At 35.4% G+C, this 22000-nt stretch overlaps 2 protein-coding genes and 1 pseudogene across 2 annotated transcripts; 1 reads left to right on the top strand and 2 right to left on the bottom strand.

Annotated features, from left to right (window-relative positions):
* Positions 1–688: 688 nt before the first annotated feature.
* LOC116121510 (probable polygalacturonase) lies at positions 689–3797 on the bottom strand. The gene is made up of 3 exons (XM_031407465.1): positions 3780–3797; positions 1952–2022; positions 689–1833 (listed from the first exon to the last, which is right to left on the bottom strand). The coding sequence occupies exons 2-3, from the start codon at positions 2001–2003 to the stop codon at positions 1199–1201; spliced, it is 687 nt and encodes a 228-aa protein (XP_031263325.1). The 5' UTR covers positions 2004–2022; positions 3780–3797; the 3' UTR covers positions 689–1198.
* A 4887-nt stretch (positions 3798–8684) lies between these two features.
* LOC116121511 (probable polygalacturonase) lies at positions 8685–19180 on the bottom strand. The gene is made up of 5 exons (XM_031407466.1): positions 19150–19180; positions 12734–13146; positions 11499–11619; positions 10138–10312; positions 8685–9678 (listed from the first exon to the last, which is right to left on the bottom strand). The coding sequence occupies exons 2-5, from the start codon at positions 12941–12943 to the stop codon at positions 9579–9581; spliced, it is 606 nt and encodes a 201-aa protein (XP_031263326.1). The 5' UTR covers positions 12944–13146; positions 19150–19180; the 3' UTR covers positions 8685–9578.
* Positions 19181–20088: 908 nt separating this feature from the next.
* On the top strand, positions 20089–21615 carry LOC116121489 (annotated as a pseudogene).
* The last annotated feature ends 385 nt before the right edge of the window (positions 21616–22000 follow it).

Below are 22000 nucleotides of genomic sequence, written 5' to 3'. Positions count from 1 at the left end.
AAGGAAAATATATTATTATTGTTTGAATGTTATCTCCATACAAACTCTCCAAAAATGTAAAATTGTGAAGTTATATATATGTTTTTACATATTCTGGTATTATTTCTGCGTTATGCTTTGAGGGAGTCAGTATTTGAATTCATTGATTAGTGTTCAAACTAAGTTCCAGGTGACTTGTAAAATTCCATGACTTTGGCTTATTTAGTGATTGCCTTGAATTACTTGGTAGTAATATTCTACTATGCTGTGCTTGATGTAGGTGTAAACGTTTTAATTTATTGTACAGGCAATTTTTAATGTTGTTGAGGCTATTTTCTTGATGAGAAATTTTGGTTTGAGAGTCTACTTTGGTTAGATATGGCCAGTATTCATAATCTAAAAACTGATATCTAGTACGGCTTCTGCTGTGAGGGGGAAAACGTAGGTACTGATATCTTCCCTATTCATGCTGCCTCTACCATTTGTTTGTGCCCTTTTTTTTTGAACAATTACTTCCAAAAACTTGACATTATAAGAACTTCCCTATCTAATGAACATACAACCAATCAATAATGAAACATCATGTCAGGATTTGTGACATGAACTCGCCTTATAATAGGTTGGTTATCTCATAAGTTTGTTGTACGAAAGATTTTCTTAACATTAACATTTAAGCTCTGACATTCTATATACTACGCTTGTAACAAACGAAAATTAAAATTTTTATATCATATCACTAAATTCAATCTCAATTTCTGTTTACATGTATTCTTTATACATCTGCACTTTCCTTCTCCTTTTATTCACTCTCGCTTAGCTAGGACCTATAAGCCTCATTTACGCATCTCGAAATTGCATGTACAGAATCAGTTCGAGTCAGGTAAATATTTACCAATCCAGAAACTCATCATGCAACACACATAGTATCCATTGACAAACCTTTCCACACCAGCTAGCCGACTTGAACAAGTAAAATCAGGCTTCTGCCAGAATTCTAGGCCACGACCAGTGCTTTATCAAGCTCATTAGCATCCCATCTAAAGATAAAAAAACTTCACTTTCTCTGCTCCAACAAATCCGAGCATTCAATGCCCAAATGTTAGTTCACATTCCAGTCCATTTTGCTGTAAGCAAACTTCATTCCTGAATGCAAACCCATTGAACTCGAGAGTTCGAACCTAAATTTTCGTTTGCTTAATCTGAAACCATCCAAAGAAGCTCAGGAAAATGAACACCAGGAAGAAGTGCCATTTTTATGTAACTGGGGGCATGGTGAAGGGAACACCTGACTGGTAAAACCTGAAACAAACTCACATTGCCACGTTGCAGATGCAGCTAGGCCTAATAGACTAATATTTTTCATGCAGATTTCTTCAAATTGCGCATCTTTGATGCCTTGTAGAACTGGGGCTTTAGTTGAATTTACGCTGACAACATTAGTAATGTAAATACCCTTAACCTTAGGAACAGCTTTGGGATCCCATCTGTCATCAGGATGGTCATTAGAGCCTCTACTGAACCTTATGGGTACCTTCACTCTGTCCATTGTTATATTACTTATCTTAATGTTTGCAATATATCCCCCTCTACCTTTGTCAGTCTTTATACGCACACCGGCCGCTGAATTCCAGACATGTAAATGATCTATAGTTATATTAAAAATCCCTCCAGACATCTCACTACCTATTCCAACACCAGAGCAAGTTGGGGTGGTGCCGGAAACTCTCCTCACTATGATGTTTGAGCTTGGAAGAGCCATGGCGATGCCATACTGGTCCCATCCACTCTTTACTGCCACTAGATCATCCCCGCTCTCAATATAACAATCTTCAATACATACATTGGTGCACGAGTCTGTCATATTTAGAAAATGGAAACAACAAAAATATATGTCAATACACATTTAATAAAAAAGAAGACTGGGAGTGATGCATATCCACTACAGAACGATAAGAGAAAGACATTAGTTTACCTGGATCTATACCATCAGTATTTGGTGCATTAAGAGGAGCCAGGATTGTCATGCCTCTGATAATAACATTGCTGAAACAAATAAATCTGTCTATTAGTGGTCCAATATAAGGCATGTTCATGAAGTTACAATCAATCAATCGATAGAAAATGCACCATAATAATGATTGCTTATGTATATATAATGATTCTGTTTCACAATTATTCTATGCCGTTTCGTTTCCACAGCAAGCCTAATAGATCCCACAAGGGCGGCACAAAGTCTTATCTTCAACATTAGGTCAGAGATGGGGTCATATGACTCTTATCCTTAATTTTCTATTCAATTGTCAGATGTCCGGCAATTTTCACAACTTCGAGAGAATACTACATATTTCAACTTGCTTCTATATATTAAACAACAAAAGCTTAACTGGTCTTGCATGATAGCCGTTTAGAGTTGCATAACTCTTTGTCATGTTAGCACGCATTACCGAAGATAGAGAGAGAATTAAAACAAGAAGAGAGAATTAATAAAAACATGTCGAACCGGCAATAAACTGGATGGATAGTCCAAAAGGGAGAGTCACGGAAGGTGAGATTAGAGATGAGAATGTTATGAGAGTTCTTTAGTTCTAGGAGGTGGCCTTTGTGGGCTGCAATGGTTCTGTTCCACATAAGTCCCACAAATTTTCCCTTGACCTCAATCGTCCCATTCTGTCCTGCAAACACAAAAAAATTATTCGTATGCACTAATAAACCATTCGACTCAATTGAACCAATGGTTTACCAAATGATATATAGAAAATGTAGAGACACTCTGTGGGCTGACATAAATGCATAATTTGGTTTTAGACACTACTAAATAAGAATTTTCACTATTGGTCTTTAGAAAAGAAATGACATTCATCATAAGAATCTTCCATAGATTACCCAATGAACTACCAAACAAATTTTCAAACATATAATAATTTTCTTCATGCACATTTATTTGATGGAACCGCAATCTGAAGGAAACTAATACTGGTTGGTGAAGAAAAATAGGTCGACGGAAATTAAGTACAAAGGAAAGAAAAAACGATACAGGCAGACAATTTTCTCTGTTGGTTGGGAAGATAAATGATTGAAGGAAAGGAAAAGACAAATATCATATTAGGCAGAAGAAAGACAGAAAATATAAAATCCACTCAAGAATATAAAAATTTCAATTATATATGTGAGATGTAGACATTATTTCAACATATTAAAAGAGTCTAATGATTAGATAACCTCCTGTTTCCTATTAAAAGATACCATAATATGAAAACTAGGACTCTCATCTATCCTTTCAATTTCATGTATCAACAATACAAACGAGAAGAAAGACGAGTCTCTTCCGTCTACTTATCTTGGATAATCATCATAGGAAAAAAAAATATTCCAAGTGCATAAGCTGATACGATACAACTTTCTCGGGTGATTTTTTTTTTTTTTTTTTGGTATTAAAAATAAAGTACTCAATGAATCTTATCTTAGAAATAAGTTTCGTTCCACCACACCATAAAAAGAAGACAAAAGCTAGCATATAAAATATATTCTACGGACGAAAACAGTCTGCGAAAAAAATTATTGATCTAAGTGGATCTAAGTTATGAAGATAAGCTATTTTATTCTCCTCAACACTCAAAACAAGTCCATTAGATAGTTTTCCACAGCTAATGAATACAAGATCAATATTCAAAAGCAGAATATAATCGAAGACTTCTTTGCTTTTTTTTCTCTTCCTTTTCACTCCTTTATGATTATGAAAGCATTATAGAACATTGTTTATGCATTCAAGAATAAAATATTCAAAGCAAAAAGATTGATACCTGTAATGACAACATTGGTGAGGCCATCTCCATGAAAAGGCTAATGTCTTCCTCCTAATCTTCTCTCCCTTCCATAAGACGGTAATGGCTTATGATGGGCCATTCATTTGTGTCCTATCGATCGAAAACACAAAGATTAGAACCAACACAACAAGATTTCACTTTTACGGTCATAAAACATCAATTCGAGCTAAATTACATTAATCAGGTTGCTCCCCATTAAGATAAAGTCATAATCATCATTTCACATTGTCTGAATGTTGCAATGCAGAGACAAATGCTACCAGCACAAACAGACTCTTGATGTCACTAGAACATGAAAAATCATAATTGTGACATTTCAATCTAACCACATTAAACTGAAATATTTAACCTCTACATTACACATACACTTTATTATAAAGAGCTAGTATAGCTTATAGAGGGCAGTAACCTTACTACATTACATTACACTTATTAGAAAGTGTTAGTTAACTTTACCAATATGATAATGAATTTTTATTGAGTAATGCACATTTACATCACTATTACACTTTTTCATTACACCATGATGTAGCATATCTCACATCCACACAAATTTTTAATTATTTGAATTTTTTTAATATTAATAAAATAATTATTAATAAAATGGTGATGGTGTAATGAAAATGATGTAATGGATGGTGTAAATATAGATTACTCATTTTTATTGGGGGTCCTCTGGGTTGGCATTGAATACAGCAGAATCAACACACACCCACACCAGCCTTCTTTCCCTTTTAGGGAAAAAGTACAAAAAGGACAAAATGAGGATGAGGACCATGACTGCGTACCTACCTTCTAATGACCAAAAAATTAGTTTGATTAAGAATAATGTTACCAAATTAAATTAATACTTATCACAAAGAATATGTCAAACCAGTGAACAACTCATCTAAACTTTTTCATATAAACTTACCATTTTGAACCCTATTTGATGATTTCCCGATTCAAAATTCAACTAAAAGCCCTTCTCACAATCAGTAAAGAACTCTCAAGTCAATTGTTGAACCATAATCCAAGCGAAAAGACAAATAAAATGTTACCTTAACGAATTAAAAAAAAAAAAAAAAAATAGACGAGATTATTAAATTACAAATAATACAAAAAACAAAAACAAAATCCCAGAAGTCAGAAGCAAGAAATAAAAACGGTGATTTGATTACTGAGAGCCCAAAATGACAGCATCCTTCAGAAACAGCGGAAATACTGGTGAGATTGAGCTTCCGGTAAGCCAAGTACGGCCGGCACATTCAACTGGCGCCACCTCTATCTCCAAAACTTGCATGTACCGTACGCTCTCCGAAACGTTCGGTATCGACGTTTTCCCATCTCCGACACCTCCAAAATCCTTTCGACATCACGACTTTCCTCCTCGGCAACTCCCCCGAGAACCCGGAACGTTTCCGGATAAACAAACCACTGATCGGATCCGATGATCCATAAAAAGACTGACCCGGATGGGTACGCAGACTTTGTCTTAATTTGCAAAGAGATGATTATCGCCAGAGTCAAAAGAAGAAGAAGAAACGTTGCCATGAAGGCTTCCTAAATTTTCCTACAAGCGCATGCAATAGTTTTTCAGACCCCTAATCTTCTCTTCACTTTGCATGCATTAAAAAAAAACTTGCGAAAACAGTTTTCTGAGATACGATCCGAAACAAGAAAAGAATCGTTTTCTCCAGTTGTTTGACACGAGTAAATTGTTTATTTTATTTTTTGATGGAGGGTGGTGTTGGGAGGAAGAAAGAGATGTTGGTTCGTTGTGAGAATGAAACAGTGGTGCGTTACGTGGGAAGACCAAGGGGGTGGGCAATGCGCATAGCGCAATTTAGCATGCTTTTTATATTTTTGATTTTAAGGAGTTGATTGATGCGTGTCCGGTTTGGACATTACGAGAGAAACTTCGATCCGGTTTGTCGGGTGCAGTGAAGCGCGTAGAGGAGTTTTTGTCAATGAACATTTGACACGCGTAGGTGTGGATATTTGGAAACGTGGTCGGTGAGAAGTAGTAGAGTAGATTAGTAAAAGGTGCGAGTGAGGTAGAGGATAAATTGATGGTGTGAAGCCCACTAAGCGTGTAGCGTGCTGGTGATCTCCACGAGACAGCGGTGGAAGACGCGCGCTATTCACGGTACTCTTCTAAAATCTCCCCATCCCCATCCCCTATTTTTTATTTTATTTTTTAATCGCACTTTTTATTGTATCGAATTGAATTAAATGATGAGGGATAACTTTAAAACATATCTAAATTTAAATATTGTATAAAAAATTAAAAAGTTTTGGACATAATTATTGTGCCATGTCCAGTTAGGTATCTTAATTAAGGGGAATTTTTAGTCCCTATGGTTTTGATTCATAACAATCAAGGAGTATTTATTTTTCCAAAAAAAACATCCTTCTACTTTACCTTATCAGTATAAAACTAGACGAATAAAGGACATATTTGACTTTTATCGGTAATTAAAACTTTTTAAAACATAAAAAGTTGTGAGGGACTTGAGGTTGAATTAAATAAATAAATTTGATTAATTAATTTACATATGTTATTATAATTAAATTTCCTAAATATATGCAAGACCTTCCTCACACACTCACACTTCACCGTTAGGGTGAGAGAGAATTGATGGGTTTGGTTTATTATTTTGGATAGGATTTGAGAATAATATGGGTAGTTAAATAAGGGAGTTTACGAAGGAAATTTAAAAATTTCTAAAAAACCCCCTACTTTGCTAATTTAATTAAACACCTAATTATAAAAATTTTGTAAAATAACAAAAAACCCCCACCACCCGTAGTGCTAGATTCCGGCCACCACCCGGAATGGCTGGAAAATTGCATTACGACACAGACTGGTCGGATCTGTGTCGTAACGCATCATATGGCCTTTCTGACCAGATCCCACGGATCTGTTGGAAAAGGCCAAATTACGACCAGATGTGGTCGTCGACGCGCAAAAGTCCATTTTTACTGTCAGTGACAGCCAAAGATATGGCCGTTGTTTTCAGTCAACGATGGCCAGATATATTTTTCCCCAGATCGGTGAAGACAATTCCAATTTATGGGTGGTGAGGGTGTTTTTGTTAATTTTAAACTTTTTTTAGGGTATTTAATGAAATTAATAAACTAAAGGGTCTAAAAGTAATTAAAAATACAGTAATATTCTCAAATAATGGTCAAACAATATTGGGGAATATGATTAGGAATATGGATAAAATATGGAACCAAAACGTACCCAATAATTTATTATTTTTAATTTTATTTTTTTCGTGCCGTGCCGGTCCCGGCTTTTTAAGGCCCACGGCAAGACCCACATATTTTGGTGCCATGCTTTTTTTTGTGTCGTGTCTTGTCATGCTGCTTTTTCGTCGGTCATGCTGTGCGTGGGCCAACATGGCCCACCCTCGGCTTTATCCCCAATGTTTCTCTCACAATTTCCACCGGCCTACAATCACTGAAAAGTTTATTCATTAATTTTTCCTACCTCAAGGGGAAACAAATCAACCACCATGCATGTTGTTCAACCAGTGAAACTTTGTCTTTGGGGTTACTATACTAATCTTCATTAATTACCAAACTAGGAAGTGCTTGTCCTGCCCATCAAAATAGGCAGCAGACACACAGTTTTGTGATTTATGTGAGAGAAAAAAAGTAAAAGAAGAGTAGTAATTGAGGGTTTCAAGAGATAATTCGGATCTGGTCAATTTTCACTCTATTACAAAGTAGTAGAAACAAAGTGCAAATAGAAGGTATGGACAAAGTGCAAAAAAAACACATCAATTCAAGACAACACTCAAAAGAACAATTACATGGACACATATTTACATGGATCATCAACCTATAACAAACAATAATTACTTTATATACGGATCATATATTGATAACAAACAACATTGCACCTTATTATACCTTGATCATCTAACAGTAAATATCATATTTGTTAAAAAAACAAACCTGTTTTTTCAGGGATGGACGAAACAGCCTGTCACATGGGCCTAGTTTTTCAACAAGCTTCATAAAATCTTCACAGACAGAGATGACAAATATTTAGGTTGTATTCAAAATATTCTCCATATTCCTCTTGATAACTACCGATACTTGTGGAATGTGTTTAGTGAGTTCATCATCCAATAAATCTCTTTCAACATCACCACAAATACAAGTCTCTAAGATGTTAGATGCTCAATTCCTGTTGGAAACTCCTTCAAAAGTGGGCATGGTCCAACACAAATTCTTTTTGATTAGGCATAGAACCTTTATCTATCATCATCCATCTTAATCTCAAAAGTTATGAGTTGCAAAACTTCAAGCTTCGGAAACCAACCTTCTTTGAATCCAATTTCATCACAACACCTCACAAGATTTTGAGCCTCATAAATAGTAAGGCTTGAAGGCACATAGTATCAATGAGTTGCAAAACTTCAAGCTTCGGAAACCAACCTTCTTGAAATCCAATTTCTCATCACAACACCTCACACGGATTTTGAGCCTCAATAAATTAGGTAAGCTTGAAGGGCACTTTGGTATCAATACAGCTATTCTCCAATAAATCAATTCTATTTTAATTAGTTTTTGAAGTTCAAAAATCCAAAACGGCAGCTTTAATATTCCCTTGTAAACACAATCTTTGAAGACATTGTGGAGGAGAGGCTACTGATGATATATCAAGAATCTTCTTCAGATTTAGATTCTACAGCCAAACTTTCACATTTTCCATATTCTCAACAATAACAAACAGATCCTTCAAATCTCTATTTCAAGTTTAATGCCCAGCCTCCTCAACAGCCTTAGTGCTTAAGCTCTTCAAGAACTTCAAAGTTTACTTCCACAAAATCTAGCATCTGTAGGTTCGTAAAACCCCAAGACTCTTATGTATTTGGTACCGGTTCCGTCCTTATTGTATACAATTAGACAGCGCAAATTTTTTTTAGATTCTTGATCTCAACCGGCAGCTCAGACACAAAAGACTCCTTCAAATCTAGAGTTTCTAAGTTAAAAAGCATGCCTATAGACTTGAGAAGTTCTTTTATGTTTGTTCTTCTCAAACTTAAGTAGTGCAAATGAAAGAGCTTTCCCACTCCATCAGGAAGGTAGTCCACAGGACCATCTTCAAAATCAAGCATTTTCAGAAGCTTGAAATGGGCAAAAAGTGTACTCATGAAAGACTGAGGAAGTTTGTCTACTCTGAAAAAACAAATAGAACGATCATTGAATCCTTGATTCTTTTTAGAGCATCATCAGTACCTTTATTTATTGAAATACGACGAGATTTATGACTCAAGACTTCTCCACTTAGGTCTCGATAGAAACCCAATTCTTTAGTCTTTTTGATAAGGATTTCATGCATTAGATCATGGACTTTACATCTTCTAACTCGTCCCAAAGCCTTTCTACATGAAACTTGAACCAAACTTCTGTCAATGAGCTCTATCAAGTAATCCTCTGCAACTTGTTCAAGCGAGTAGGTTTCGCTATATTGGACAAAGCCCTCAGGTATCCATAGGCGTATTAGTCTCCCAAAATTAATTTTAAAGCCTTGTGGAAACAACGCAAAGTACAAGAGGCATGACTTGAGGTGGTGAGGGAGATCATAATAACCTTCAGATAAAACTCTGTAGCAACTTCTTAGATGGGGATTGCTTCCTAACTTTGACCCTAAACCACGAAGTAGCTTTTGCCATTTACAGACAACCTTGTTTTTGTTTGACAAAAGACCACCTACAGCCACAATTGCTAATGGTAAACCTCCACACTTTGCAGGGATTTCATGAGACAATTTCTTCAGCTCCATTGGACAAGACATGTTAAAGCCAAACGCTTTTCTACAAAACAGTTCCCATGTCTTATCTGAAGGATTGTCATGCCTCTGATAATAACATTGCTGAAACAAATAATTCTCTGTCTATTAGTGGTCCATTATAAGGCATGATCATGAAGTTACAATCGATCACTAGATGGAAAATGCACCATAATAATGATTGCTTATGTATATATAATGATTCTGTTTCACAATTATTCTATGCTGTTTCAGTTCCACAGCAAGCCTAATAGATCCCACAAGGGTGGCACAAAGTCTTATCTTCAACATTAGGTCAGAGATGGGGTCATATGACTCTTATCCTTAATTTTCTGTTCAATTGTCAGATGTCCGGCAATTTTCACAACTTAGAGAGAACACTACATATTTCAACTTGCTTCTATATATTAAACAACAAAAGCTTAACTGGTCTTGCACGATAGCCATTTAGAGTTGCTTAACTCTTTGTCATGTTAGCAAGCATTACCGAAGATAGAGAGATAATTAAAACAAGAAGAGAGAATTAATAAAAACTTGTCGAACCTGCAATAAACTGGATGGATAGTCCAAAAGGGAGAGTTACGGAAGGTGAGATTGGAGATGAGAATGTTATGAGAGTTCTTTAGTTCTAGGAGGTGGCCTCTTGTGTGCTGCAATGTTCTGTTCCACCATAAGTCCCACCACAATTTCCCTTGACCATCAATCTTCCCATTCTGTCCTGAAAATACAAAAAAATTATTCGGATGCACTTAATAAACCATTCGACTCAATTGATACCAATGGTTTACCAAATGATAAATAGAAAATGTAGATGACATACTGTGGCTGACATAAATGCATAATTTTGGTTTTAGACACTAGTAAATAAGAATTTTCACTATTGGTCATTAGAAAAGAAATGACATTCATCATTTTGGAAGTAAAAGAAACTGAATTCTAATTACAACTCATAAGAATCTTCCATAGATTACCTAATGAACTACCAAACAAATTTTCAAACATATAATAATTTTCTTCATGCACATTTATTTTATGGAACCTCAATCTGAAGGAAACTATCACTGGTTGGTTGAAGAAAAATAGGTCGACAGAATTTAAGTACGAAAGAAAGAAAAAATATACAGGCGGACAATTTTCTCTGTTTGGTTGGGAAGAGAAATGATTGAAGGAAAGGAAAATATCAAATATCCCAAAATTGGGCAGAAGAAAGACAGAAAATATAAAATCCACTAAACCGAATTATAAAAATTTCAATTCTATATGTGAGATGTAGACATTATTTCAACATATTAAAAGAGTCTAATGATTAGATTAACCTCCTGTTTCCTTATTAAAAGATACCATAATATGAAAACTAGTGACTCTCATCTATCCTTTCAATTTCATTGTATCAACCAATACAAACGAGAAGAAAGACGAGTCCTCTTCCGTCTACTTATCTTGGATAATCATCACAGGAAAAAAAAATATTCCAACACATAAGCTGATACGATACAACTTTCTCGGGTGAATTTTTTTTTTTTTTTTGGTAATTTAATAAAATAAAGTACTCAATGAATCTTATCTTAGAAATAAGTTTCGTTCCACCACACCATAAAAAGAATAGCATATATAAATATATTCTACGGACGAAACAGTCTGCGAAAAAAATTATTGATCTAAGTGGATCTAAGTTATGAAGATAAGCCTATTTTATTCTCCTCAACACTCAAAACAAGTCCATTAAGATAGTTTTCACACAGCTAATGAATACAAGATCATAATATTCAAAAGCAGAATATAATCGAAGCAATTCTTTGCTTTTTTTTCCCCTTCCTTTTCACTCCTTTATGATTATGAAAGCATTATAGAACATTGTTTATGCATTCAAGAATAAAAATATTCAAAGCAAAAAGAATTGATACCTGTAATGACAACATTGGTGAGGCCATCTCCATGAATAAGGCTAATATGTCTTCCTCCTAATCTCTCTCTCCCTCTTCCATAAGACGGTAATGGCTCTATGATGGGCCATTCATTTGTGTCCTATCGATCGAAAACACAAAGATTAGAACCAACACAACAAGATTTACACTTTTACGGTCATAAAAACATCAATTCGAGCTAAATTATTCATCTAATCAGGTTGCTCCCCATTAAGATAAAGTCAATAATCATCATTTCACATGTTTCTGAATGTTGCATATGCAGAGACAAATGCTACCAGCACAACCAAGACTCTTGATGTCACTAGCAACATGAAAAATCATAATTGTGACATTTCAATCTAACCACATTAAAACTGAAATATTTAACCTACTACATTACACATACACTTTATTATAAAGAGCTAGTATAGCTTATAGAGGGCCAGTAACCTTACTACATTACATATACACTTATTAGAAAGTGTTAGTTAACTTTACCAATATGATAATGAATTTTTATTGAGTAATGCTACATTTACATCACCTATTACACTATTTTCATTACACCATGATGTAGCATATCTCACATCCACACAAATTTTTAATTATTTTGAATTTTTTTAATATTATAATAAAATAATTATTAATAAAATGGTGATGGTGTAATGAAAATGATGTAATGGATGGTGTAAATATAGCATTACTCATTTTTATTTGGTGGGTCCTCTGGGTTGGCATTGAATATCAGCAGAATCAACACACACCCACACCAGCCTTCTTTCTCCTTTTAGGGAAAAAGTAACAAAAAGGACAAAATGAGGATGAGGACCATGACTAGCGTACCTACCTTCCTAATGACCAAATTAAACTATTAGTTATGATTAAGAATAATGTTACCAAATTAAATTAATACTTATCACAAAGAATATGTCAAACCAGTGAACAACTCATCTAAACTTTTTCATATAAACTTACCATTTTGAACCCTATTTGATGATTTCCCGATTCAAAATTTCAACTAAAAGCCCTTCTCACAATCAGTAAAGAACTCTCAAGTCAATTGTTGAACCATAATCCAAGCGAAAAGACAAAATAAAATGTTACCCTTAAACGAAATTAAAAAAAAAAAAAAAAAAATAGACCGAGATTATTAAATTACAAATAATACAAAAAAACAAAAACAAAATCCCAGAAGTCAGAAGCAATAAATCAAAAACGGTGATTTTGATTACCTGAGAGCCCAAAATGACAGCATCCTTTTCAAGAAACAGCGTGAAATTACTGGTGAGATTGAAACTTCCGGTAAGCCAAGTACCGGCCGGCACATTCAACTGGCTGCCACCTCTATCTCCAAAACCTTGCATGTACCGTACCGCTCTCCGAAACGTTTCGGTATTCGACGTTTTCCCATCTCCGACACCTCCAAAATCTTTTATCGACATCACCACTTTCCTCCTCGGCAACTCCCCCAAGAACCCGGAACACGTTTCCGGATAAAAAAACCACTGATCGGACTCCGATGATCCATAAAAAAGACTGACCCGGATGGGGTACACGGACTTTGTCGTAATTTGCAAAGAGAGAATTATCGCCAGAGTCAAAAGAAGAAGAAGAAACGGCGCCCATGAAGGCTTCCTAAATTTTCCTACAAGCGCATGCAAATTTAGTTTTTCAGACTCCATAATCTTCTCTTCACTTTGCATGCATTATATAGAAAAAAAATATAACTTCGAAAACAGTTTTCTGATACGATCCCGAAACGAGAAAAAAATCGTTCTTTCAGTTGTTTGACACGAGTAAATTTTTTTATTTTTTGATGGAGGGTGGTGTTGGGAGGAAGAAAGAGATGTTGGTTTGGTTGTGAGAATGAAACAGTGGTGTGTTACGTGAGAAAGACGAAAAAGGGGTGGGCAGTGCGCATACGGCGCAACATATCGTACTTTTTTATATTTTTGGTTTTAACTTTAAGGAGTTGACGTGTGCCAGTGTGTCCGGTTCGGACATTACGAGAGAAACTTCGATCCGGTTTGTCGGGTGCAGTGAAGCGTGTAGTGGAGTTTTTAGTCAGTGAACGTTTGACACGCGTAGGTGGTGGATTTATTTGGAAACGTGGTTGGTGAGAATTGTTTAAGAGTAGATTAGTAAAGGTGGGGAGTGAGGTAGTGGATAAATAGATGGTGTGGAGGCCTGTGTTGATGGTCTCTACGAGTAGGGGTGAGCACGGGTAGCAGGTAAAACCAAAACCAAGGGTAAGAATCAGAACCGGAACTAGAACCTACTCAGAACCTGCACTGTGCGGGTAGGTTCTGGTTCCAATTTTTTGGAACCGCTACTGTGCGGTTCCGGTTCCAGTTCTTGCATGTGGAGGAACCAGAACCTGTAAAAAGGGTACCCTGTTTGGAACCTGTAGGGGGTACCTGGTTTGGAACCTGTTTTGGAATCTGTTTGGAGCCTGTTTGGAACCTGTTTTGGAACCTATTTGGAACCTGCTTTGGAACCTGTTTTGGAACCTGTTTTGGAACTTGTTTTTAGAACCTATTTTGGAATCTGAACTATAATGAAATATTTGTAAAATGTAAATAATGGGGGAGTTTCTATTATTTTACATATAAAAAAATTTAAAATAGAAAAAGTTAAATTTTTAGAATAACCTAATTAAATAAATATACGAATACAATTATACTTATTACATATAAATTACACCATATTAAAAGCTTTAATATATTATAATACATGGTAAAGCTTGAAGGGCACTTATGGTATCAAAATCAGCTATTCTCCAATAAATCAATTCTATTTTAATTAGTTTTTGAAGTTCAAAAATCCAAAACGGCAGCAGCTCTTAATATTCCTTGTAAACACAATCTTGAAGACATTGTGGAGGAGAGGCTACTGATGATATATCAAGAATCTCTTCTTCAGATTTGATTCTACAGCCAAACTTTCAACATTTTCCATATTCTCAACAAACAAACAGATCCTTCAAATCTCTATTTCCAAGTTATGCCCAGCCTCCTCAACAGCCTTAGCTGCTTAAGCTCTTCAGAACTTCAAAGTTACTTCACAAAATCTAGCATTGTAGGTTCGTTAAAACCCCAAGACTCTTATGTATTTTGGTACCGGTTCCGTCCTTATTGTATACAATTAGACAGGCAATTTTTTTTAGATTCTTGATCTCAACCGGCAGCTCAGACACAAAGACTCCTTCAAATCTAGAGTTCTAAGTTAAAAGCATGCCTATAGACTTGAGAAGTTCTTTTATGTTTGTTCTTCTCAAACTTAAGTAGTGCAATGAAAGAGCTTTCCCATCCATCAGGAAGGTAGTCCACAGGACCATCTTCAAATCAAGCATTTTCAGAAGCTGAAATGGGCAAAAAGTGTACTCATGAAAGACTGAGGAAGTTTGTCTACTCTGAAAAAACAAATAGACGATCTTGAATCCTTGATTCTTTTAGAGCATCATCAGTACCTTATTTATTGAAATACGACGAGATTTATGACTCAAGACTTCTCCACTTAGGTCTCGATAGAAACCCAATTCTTTAGTCTTTTTGATAAGGATTTCATGCATTAGTCATGGACTTTACATTCTAACTCGTCCCAAAGCCTTTCTACATGAAACTTGAACCAAACTTCGTCAATGAGCTCTATCAAGTAACCTCTGCAACTTGTCAAGCGAGTAGGTTTCGCTATATTGGACAAAGCCCTCAGGTATCCATAGGCGTATTAGTCTCCCAAAATTAATTTTAAAGCCTGTGGAAACAACGCAAAGTACAAGAGGCAGACTTGAGGTGGTGAGGGAGATCATAATAACCTTCAGATAAAACTCTGTTGCAACTTTTAGATGGGGTTGCTTCCTAACTTTGACCCTAAACCGAAGTAGCTTTTGCCATTTACAGACAACCTTGTTTTGTTTGACAAAAGACACATACAGCCACAATTGCTAATGGTAAACCTCCACACTTTGCAGGGATTTCATGAGACAATTTCTTCAGCTCGTTGGACAAGACATGTTAAAGCAAACGCTTTCTTACAAAACAGTTCCCATGTTTATCTGAAGGATTGTCCTGCCTTGATAATAACATTGCTGAAACAAATAATTCTCTGTCTATTAGTGGTCCATTATAAGGCATGATCATGAAGTTACAATCGATCACTAGATGGAAAATGCACCATAATAATGATTGCTTATGTATATATAATGATTCTGTTTCACAATTATTCTATGCTGTTCGTTCCACAGCAAGCCTAATAGATCCCACAAGGGTGGCACAAAGTCTTATCTTCAACATTAGGTCAGAGATGGGTCATATGACTCTTATCCTTAATTTTCGTTCAATTGTCAGATGTCCGGCAATTTTCACAACTTAGAGAGAACACTACATATTTCAACTTGCTTCTATATATTAAACAACAAAAGCTTAACTGGTCTGCCGATAGCCATTTAGAGTTGCTTAACTCTTTGTCATGTTAGCAAGCATTACCGAAGATAGAGAGATAATTAAAACAAGAGAGAGAATTAATAAAAACTTGTCGAACTGCAATAAACTGGAGGATAGTCCAAAAGGGAGAGTTAGGAAGGTGAGAGGAGATGAGAATGTATGAGAGTTCTTTAGTTCTAGAGGTGGCCTCTGTGTGGCTGCAATGTTCTGTTCACATAAGTCCCACCACATTTTCCCTTGACCATCAATCTTCCCATTCTGTCCTGAAAATACAAAAAAATTATTGGATGCACTTAATAAACCATTCGACTCAATTGATACCAATGGTTTACCAAATGAAAATAGAAAATGTAGAGCATACTGTGGCTGACATAATGCATAATTTTGGTTTAGACAACTATAATAAGAATTTTCACTATGGTCATTAGAAAAAAATGACATTCATCATTTTGAAGTAAAAGAAACCGATTCTAATTACAACTCATAAGAATCTTCCATAGATTACTAACAATACTACAAACAAATTTTCAAACATATAATAATTTTTCATGCACATTTATTTTATGAACCAATATGAAGGAAACTATCACTGGTGGTTGAAGAAATAGGCAACAGAATTTAGTACGAAAGAAAGAAAAAACGATACAGGGGACAATTTTCTCTGTTTGGTTGGGAAGAGAAATGATTGAAGGAAAGGAAAAGATCAAATATCCCATAATTGGGCAGAAGAAAGATAGAAATATAAAATCCACTAAACCGAATTATAAAAATTTCAATATATATGTGAGATGTAGACATTTTTCAACGTACTAGAAAAGTCTAGATTAGATAACTCCTGTTTCCTTATTAAAAGATACTATAATATGAAAACTAGCGACTCTCATCTATCCTTTCAATTTCATGTATCAACCAATAAAAACGAGAAGAAAGACGAGTCTCTTCCGTCTACTTATCTTGGATAATCACAGGAAAAAAAACTACGATTATGAAACATTGTTTATGCATTCAAGCAAAAAGAATTGATACCTGTAATGACAACATTGGTGAGGCCATCTCCATGAATAAGGCTAATATGTCTTCTCTAATCTCTCTCTCCCTCTTCCATAAGACGGCAATGGCTCTATGATGGGCCATTCATCGTGTCTATGATCGAAAACACAAAGATTAGAACCAACACAACAAGATTTACACTTTTACGGTCATAAAAACATCAATTCGAGCTATATTATTAATCTAATCAGGTTGCTCCATTAAGATAAAGTCAATAGTCATCATTTCACATGTTTCTGAATGTTGCATAGGCAGAGACAATGTACCAGCACAACCAAGAATCTTGATGTCACTAGCAACATGAAAAATCATAATTATGACATCTATCTAACGACATTAAAACCGAAATATTTAACCATACATATACACATACACTTTTTATAAAGAGCTAGTATAGCTTATACAGGGCCAGTAACCTTACTACATTAGATATACACTTATTAGAAAATGCTAGTTAACTTTACCAATATGATTATGAATTTTTAGTCCCTATGGTTTTGATTCAATAACAATCAAGGACGTATTTATTTTTCCCAAAAGAAAACATCCTTCTACTTTACCTCTATCAGTATAAAACTAGACGAATAAAGGACATATTTGACTTTTAATCGGTAATTAAAACTTTTTAAAACATAAAAAGTTGTAAGGGACTTGAGGTTGAATTAAATTTTTTATTAAATAAATAAATTTGATTAATTAATTTACATAATGTTATTATAATTAAATTTCCTAAATATATGCAAGACCTTCCTCACACCATCACCACTTCACCGTTAGGGTGAGAGAGAATTTGATGGGTTTGGTTTATTATTTTGGATAAGATTTTGGGAATAATATTGGGTAGTTAAATAAGGGAGTATTACGAAGTAAAATTTAAAAATTTTAAAAAAACCCCCTATTTTTGCTAATTTAATTAAACACCCTAATATATAAAATTTTTGTAAAATAATAAAAACACCCCCACCACCTGCAGTGCCAGATTCCGACCACCACCACCGGAATCTGGCTAGAAAATTACGTTACGACACAGACTAGTCGGATCTATGTCGTAACGCATCAATACGGCTTTTTCTGACCAGATCCACCACGGAAAAGGCCAGATCTACGGCCAGATGTGGTCGTCGACGGCCGCAAAAGTCCATTTTTGGCTGTCAGCGACGGCCAAAGATATGGCCGTCGTTTTCGGTCAACGATGGCCAGATATGGTTTTTTCCGACCAGATCGGTGAATTACTGGCCAGTTGCAGTTTATGGGTGGTAGGGATGTTTTTGCTAATTTTTAAACTTTTTTTAGGGTATTTAATGAAATTAATAAAGTTAATGGGTCTAAAAGTAATTAAAAAATACAGTAATATTTCTCAAATAATGTGCCAAACAATATTTGGGGAATAGGATTGGGAATATGGATAATAATATGGAACCAAACGCACCCAATAATTTTATTTTTTTCGTGCCATGCCGGTCTACGGACTTTTTTTTAAGGCCCACGGCACGACCCACATATTTTGGTGCCATGCTTTTTTTCGTGTCATGTCTTGTCATGCTATGCTTTTTTCGTGCTGTGCCGTGGGCCAACATGGCCCACCCTCGACTCTATCCCCAATGTTCTCTCCACAATTTCCACCGGCCATCAATCACTGAAAAGTTTATTCATTTAATTTTTCCTACCTCAAGGGGAAACAAATCAACCACCATGCATGTTGTTCAACCAGTAAAACTTTGTCTTTGGGGTTACTATTTACTAATCTTCATTAATTACCAAACTAGGAAGAGCTTGTCCTGCCCATCAAAATAGGCAGCAGACACACAAGTTTTGTGATTTATGTGAGAGAAAAACAAGTAAAAGAAGAGTAGTAATTGAGGGTTTCAAGAGATAATTCGGATCTGGTCAATTTTCACTCTATTTACAAAGTAGTAGAAACAAAGTGCAAATAGAAGGTATGGACAAAGTGCAAATAAAAACACATCAATTTCACAGACAACACTCAAAAGAACAATTACATAGTACACAACATATTACATGCTGATCATCATACCTATAACAAACAATATCTTACATTTATACACGGATCATCATATTGATAACAAACAACATTGCACCATTATTATACCTTGATCATCTAACAGTAAATATCATATTTGTTAAGAAATACAAACCTGTTTTTTCAGGGAATTGGACGAAACAGCCTGTCACATGGGCCTAGTTTTTCAACAAGCTTCATAAAATCTTCACATGACAGAGATGACAAATATTTAGCGTTGTATTCAAAATATTCTCCATATTCCTCTTGATAACCTACCGATACTTGTGGAATGTGTTTAGTGAGTTCATCATCCAATAAATCTCTTTCAACATCACCACAAATACAAGTCTCTTAAGATATGTTAGATGCTCAATTCCTGTTGGAAACTCCTTCAAAAGTGGGCATGGTCCAATCACAAATTCTTTTAGATTAGGCATAGAACCTTTATCTATCATCATCCATCTTAATCCTCAAAAGTTAATGAGTTGCAAAACTTCAAGCTTCGGAAACCAACCTTCTTTGAAATCCAATTTCTCATCACAACACCTCACACGGATTTTGAGCCTCAATAAATTCTGATTTTGTCACTATAGGCTAGGTTGTGGCTAAGAACGATGCGGGCTTGTATTCGATTCCATGCAATCTGCAAGCCCTGGCTGTAGCTCATTGCGACTTGCCATGTTACGAACACGCCTACTATGCAAGATGCCACCATGCTCACCATCAAACTAAATTGAAATATCAACCATCCATTATGGTTCAATATCAATGGCATCTTCAATTAAATTTTGTTATAGTTTCATATTTGTAAATTTTGAGGGTTTATTAGTTGATATACGATTGGTTTAATAATAATATCAATTTAACCAAATTTGCGTGAAAGGAAATGATTAAAAAAAACCTTTTACTTGTCAAATTAAAATGACTTGTACTCAGGCGTAGGGTGCCATTATACATTTTTGAAACTTGAGGGGAGAAATGGTTTTTTAAATGGTTGGGGTGTAAATTTTTCCTCTTAAAATTTTTAAAATTCCATCTGTAAACTGGAAATAAAATAAATATATCCCAAAAAATGGGGTGGTAGATGTACTTTACAATGCTTATTCCACACCTATTAAAAAAGTAACTATTTTTATTAATGTGAGGTTATATTTGAAATTTCACACTAAACTCACTATAAATTAAACTAAGCGCCGCCACTTATTCCAAACAATAGCAACGGCCGCCTTGCCTCCCTCCCCTCGCCACCACCCGCACCGCTTCGAGGTCCTTCAAACTCTTCTACGTACCGACGCCTCCGTCTTTTTTAGGTAACTGGAACTCTTCTGTTACCTTTATTCATGGTTTGAAGATTTGAACTTTGGTTTGATGAAGCTCAAAACATATTTCAAATTTCAGACTCCTTCACGTCCATGATTTTTTTTTTTTTTTTAAGAACTAATTATTTAATTTTTATTGTATCAATATTAATTGTGTTAATAGTTTTAAACTAGCTCAGTTCGGTTCTCGCCCATTATTTTATTTTTTTTTTGTTTTTGGTTTTGTCTTTTTTTTTTTTTTTTTTTTGTTGAGGAGAAATTAGGGTTTTTGCCGTAATTTTGTTAACATATTTGCACAGATATCCCAAATTTAACATTTGTCTTTAATTGTTTTTTTAAGTTTGGGATCATATAAATTTTTAGTATTCTTATTGTGTATGTTATTTTTTTCGAATCCAATTTGTGTCTCATGCTTTTCCCTTTTGCTTAAACTTTTTGCAGCTTATCCCAGCAAAGAAGGGCAAGAATTGTTGAAAATTCTTTCTTTGGCCTGATATATAAGAGGCTGAAACTAATTTATTGAGAAAAATCCAACATGGCCACCAGATTTACCTCTCGTCTCAGATCCCAACTTGTCAATACTCTCCGACACATCCCGACTCCTCTTGACTCCGGCTGCCACCGTTATGGAATCTCAGCCATCAATGCACTCTTTACTGTCTGATTACCGCCACCATCAATGGCTATAATTCATTACGTTTCCTCTCCACTGCCCGTCGGCATCCGTTCGGTCCAACAAGGTTGACATAGGAGCCCGAGCTCGACAGCTACAGAACCGTCGTCTCTGGACCTATGCACTGACCTTCAGCTGTATTGCTGGGTTCATAGTAATTGTCCTCAACAATTTCAAGATCAGTTAGTTTTTACGTGACTCCAACTGAAGCTCTTGAAAATACCAAGAAAACCCGACAAAAACCAATTCAGGCTTGGCGGTTTGGTCCTTGAAGGCAGTGTGGCCCATCCGGCATCTTCTCCAGATTAGAGTTTGTAATCACTGACTAATTACTGATGTTTAGTTAGGTATCAGGGTTCATTACCCGATTTGTTTAGAGAGGGTCTTCAGTGATTGTGGAGGGTTTATCAAGCCGTTTACGGAGGAGATAAGAATGCGAAATCGGATAAGAATGTTTCGGAGAAGGCGAGAATGGAGATTGTTATTTTGCGGCGACTGAGTTTTGGCTAACATGACGAAGTATATGCCTCCAGAGGTTGCTGCAGCGCTTGAGAAGAATAAGAAGATAATTGAGGAGCGCGGCGCAGCAGGGAGTAAAGAAGTATAGATTTCAAGGGTATGATTTCATTGGCTTCAATTAATTAATATTTGATTTTGGAAGTACTCATACATGTGATTAGAATAGGGTTATTGTAACTTACAATATAATGGCCTTATCCTTCAATTCAGTTTTGGATGGTTGGGGACTGATTGAGGGTAATTTTAGATGAGGGAAGAGGGTTCACTTTGAGGCTTCTTTTTTGCTTTCTTGTTTCTGTTGTAATGCCACTTCTGTGGTCTTTTGGTCACTTTATCATTCTTTTCCCCGATATTTTGTGGGAACTCAGATTAGCATTGTTATGGTGATGAATAAATGCTATTTATGAATAGCATTTGATTTTGAAATCTTATATTGAAGAAAATATTTATTATTGTTTGAATGTTATCTCCAT

This window comes from Pistacia vera, unplaced genomic scaffold (assembly GCF_008641045.1).
Source record: "Pistacia vera cultivar Batoury unplaced genomic scaffold, PisVer_v2 Contig99, whole genome shotgun sequence".
Taxonomy (NCBI): Eukaryota; Viridiplantae; Streptophyta; class Magnoliopsida; order Sapindales; family Anacardiaceae; genus Pistacia; species Pistacia vera.
The sequence above is the reverse complement of the archived record's forward strand: the minus strand, read 5'-3'. Positions and strand labels throughout refer to the sequence as shown.

Excerpts from the sequence above, each read along its gene's own strand:
- LOC116121511 (XM_031407466.1), bottom strand. The coding sequence starts at position 12,943 with ATGTCGATAAAAGATTTTGGAGGTGTCGGAGATGGGAAAACGTCGAAT. Across the intron at positions 11,620-12,733 it reads CTGTCATTTTGGGCTCTCAG|GACACAAATGAATGGCCCAT; the intron begins GTAATCAAAATC and ends TTCGATCGATAG. Across the intron at positions 10,313-11,498 it reads CACCAATGTTGTCATTACAG|GACAGAATGGGAAGATTGAT; the intron begins GTATCAATTCTT and ends TTGTATTTTCAG.
- LOC116121510 (XM_031407465.1), bottom strand. The coding sequence starts at position 2,003 with ATGACAATCCTGGCTCCTCTTAATGCACCAAATACTGATGGTATAGAT. Across the intron at positions 1,834-1,951 it reads TACTGATGGTATAGATCCAG|ACTCGTGCACCAATGTATGT; the intron begins GTAAACTAATGT and ends TAAATATGACAG.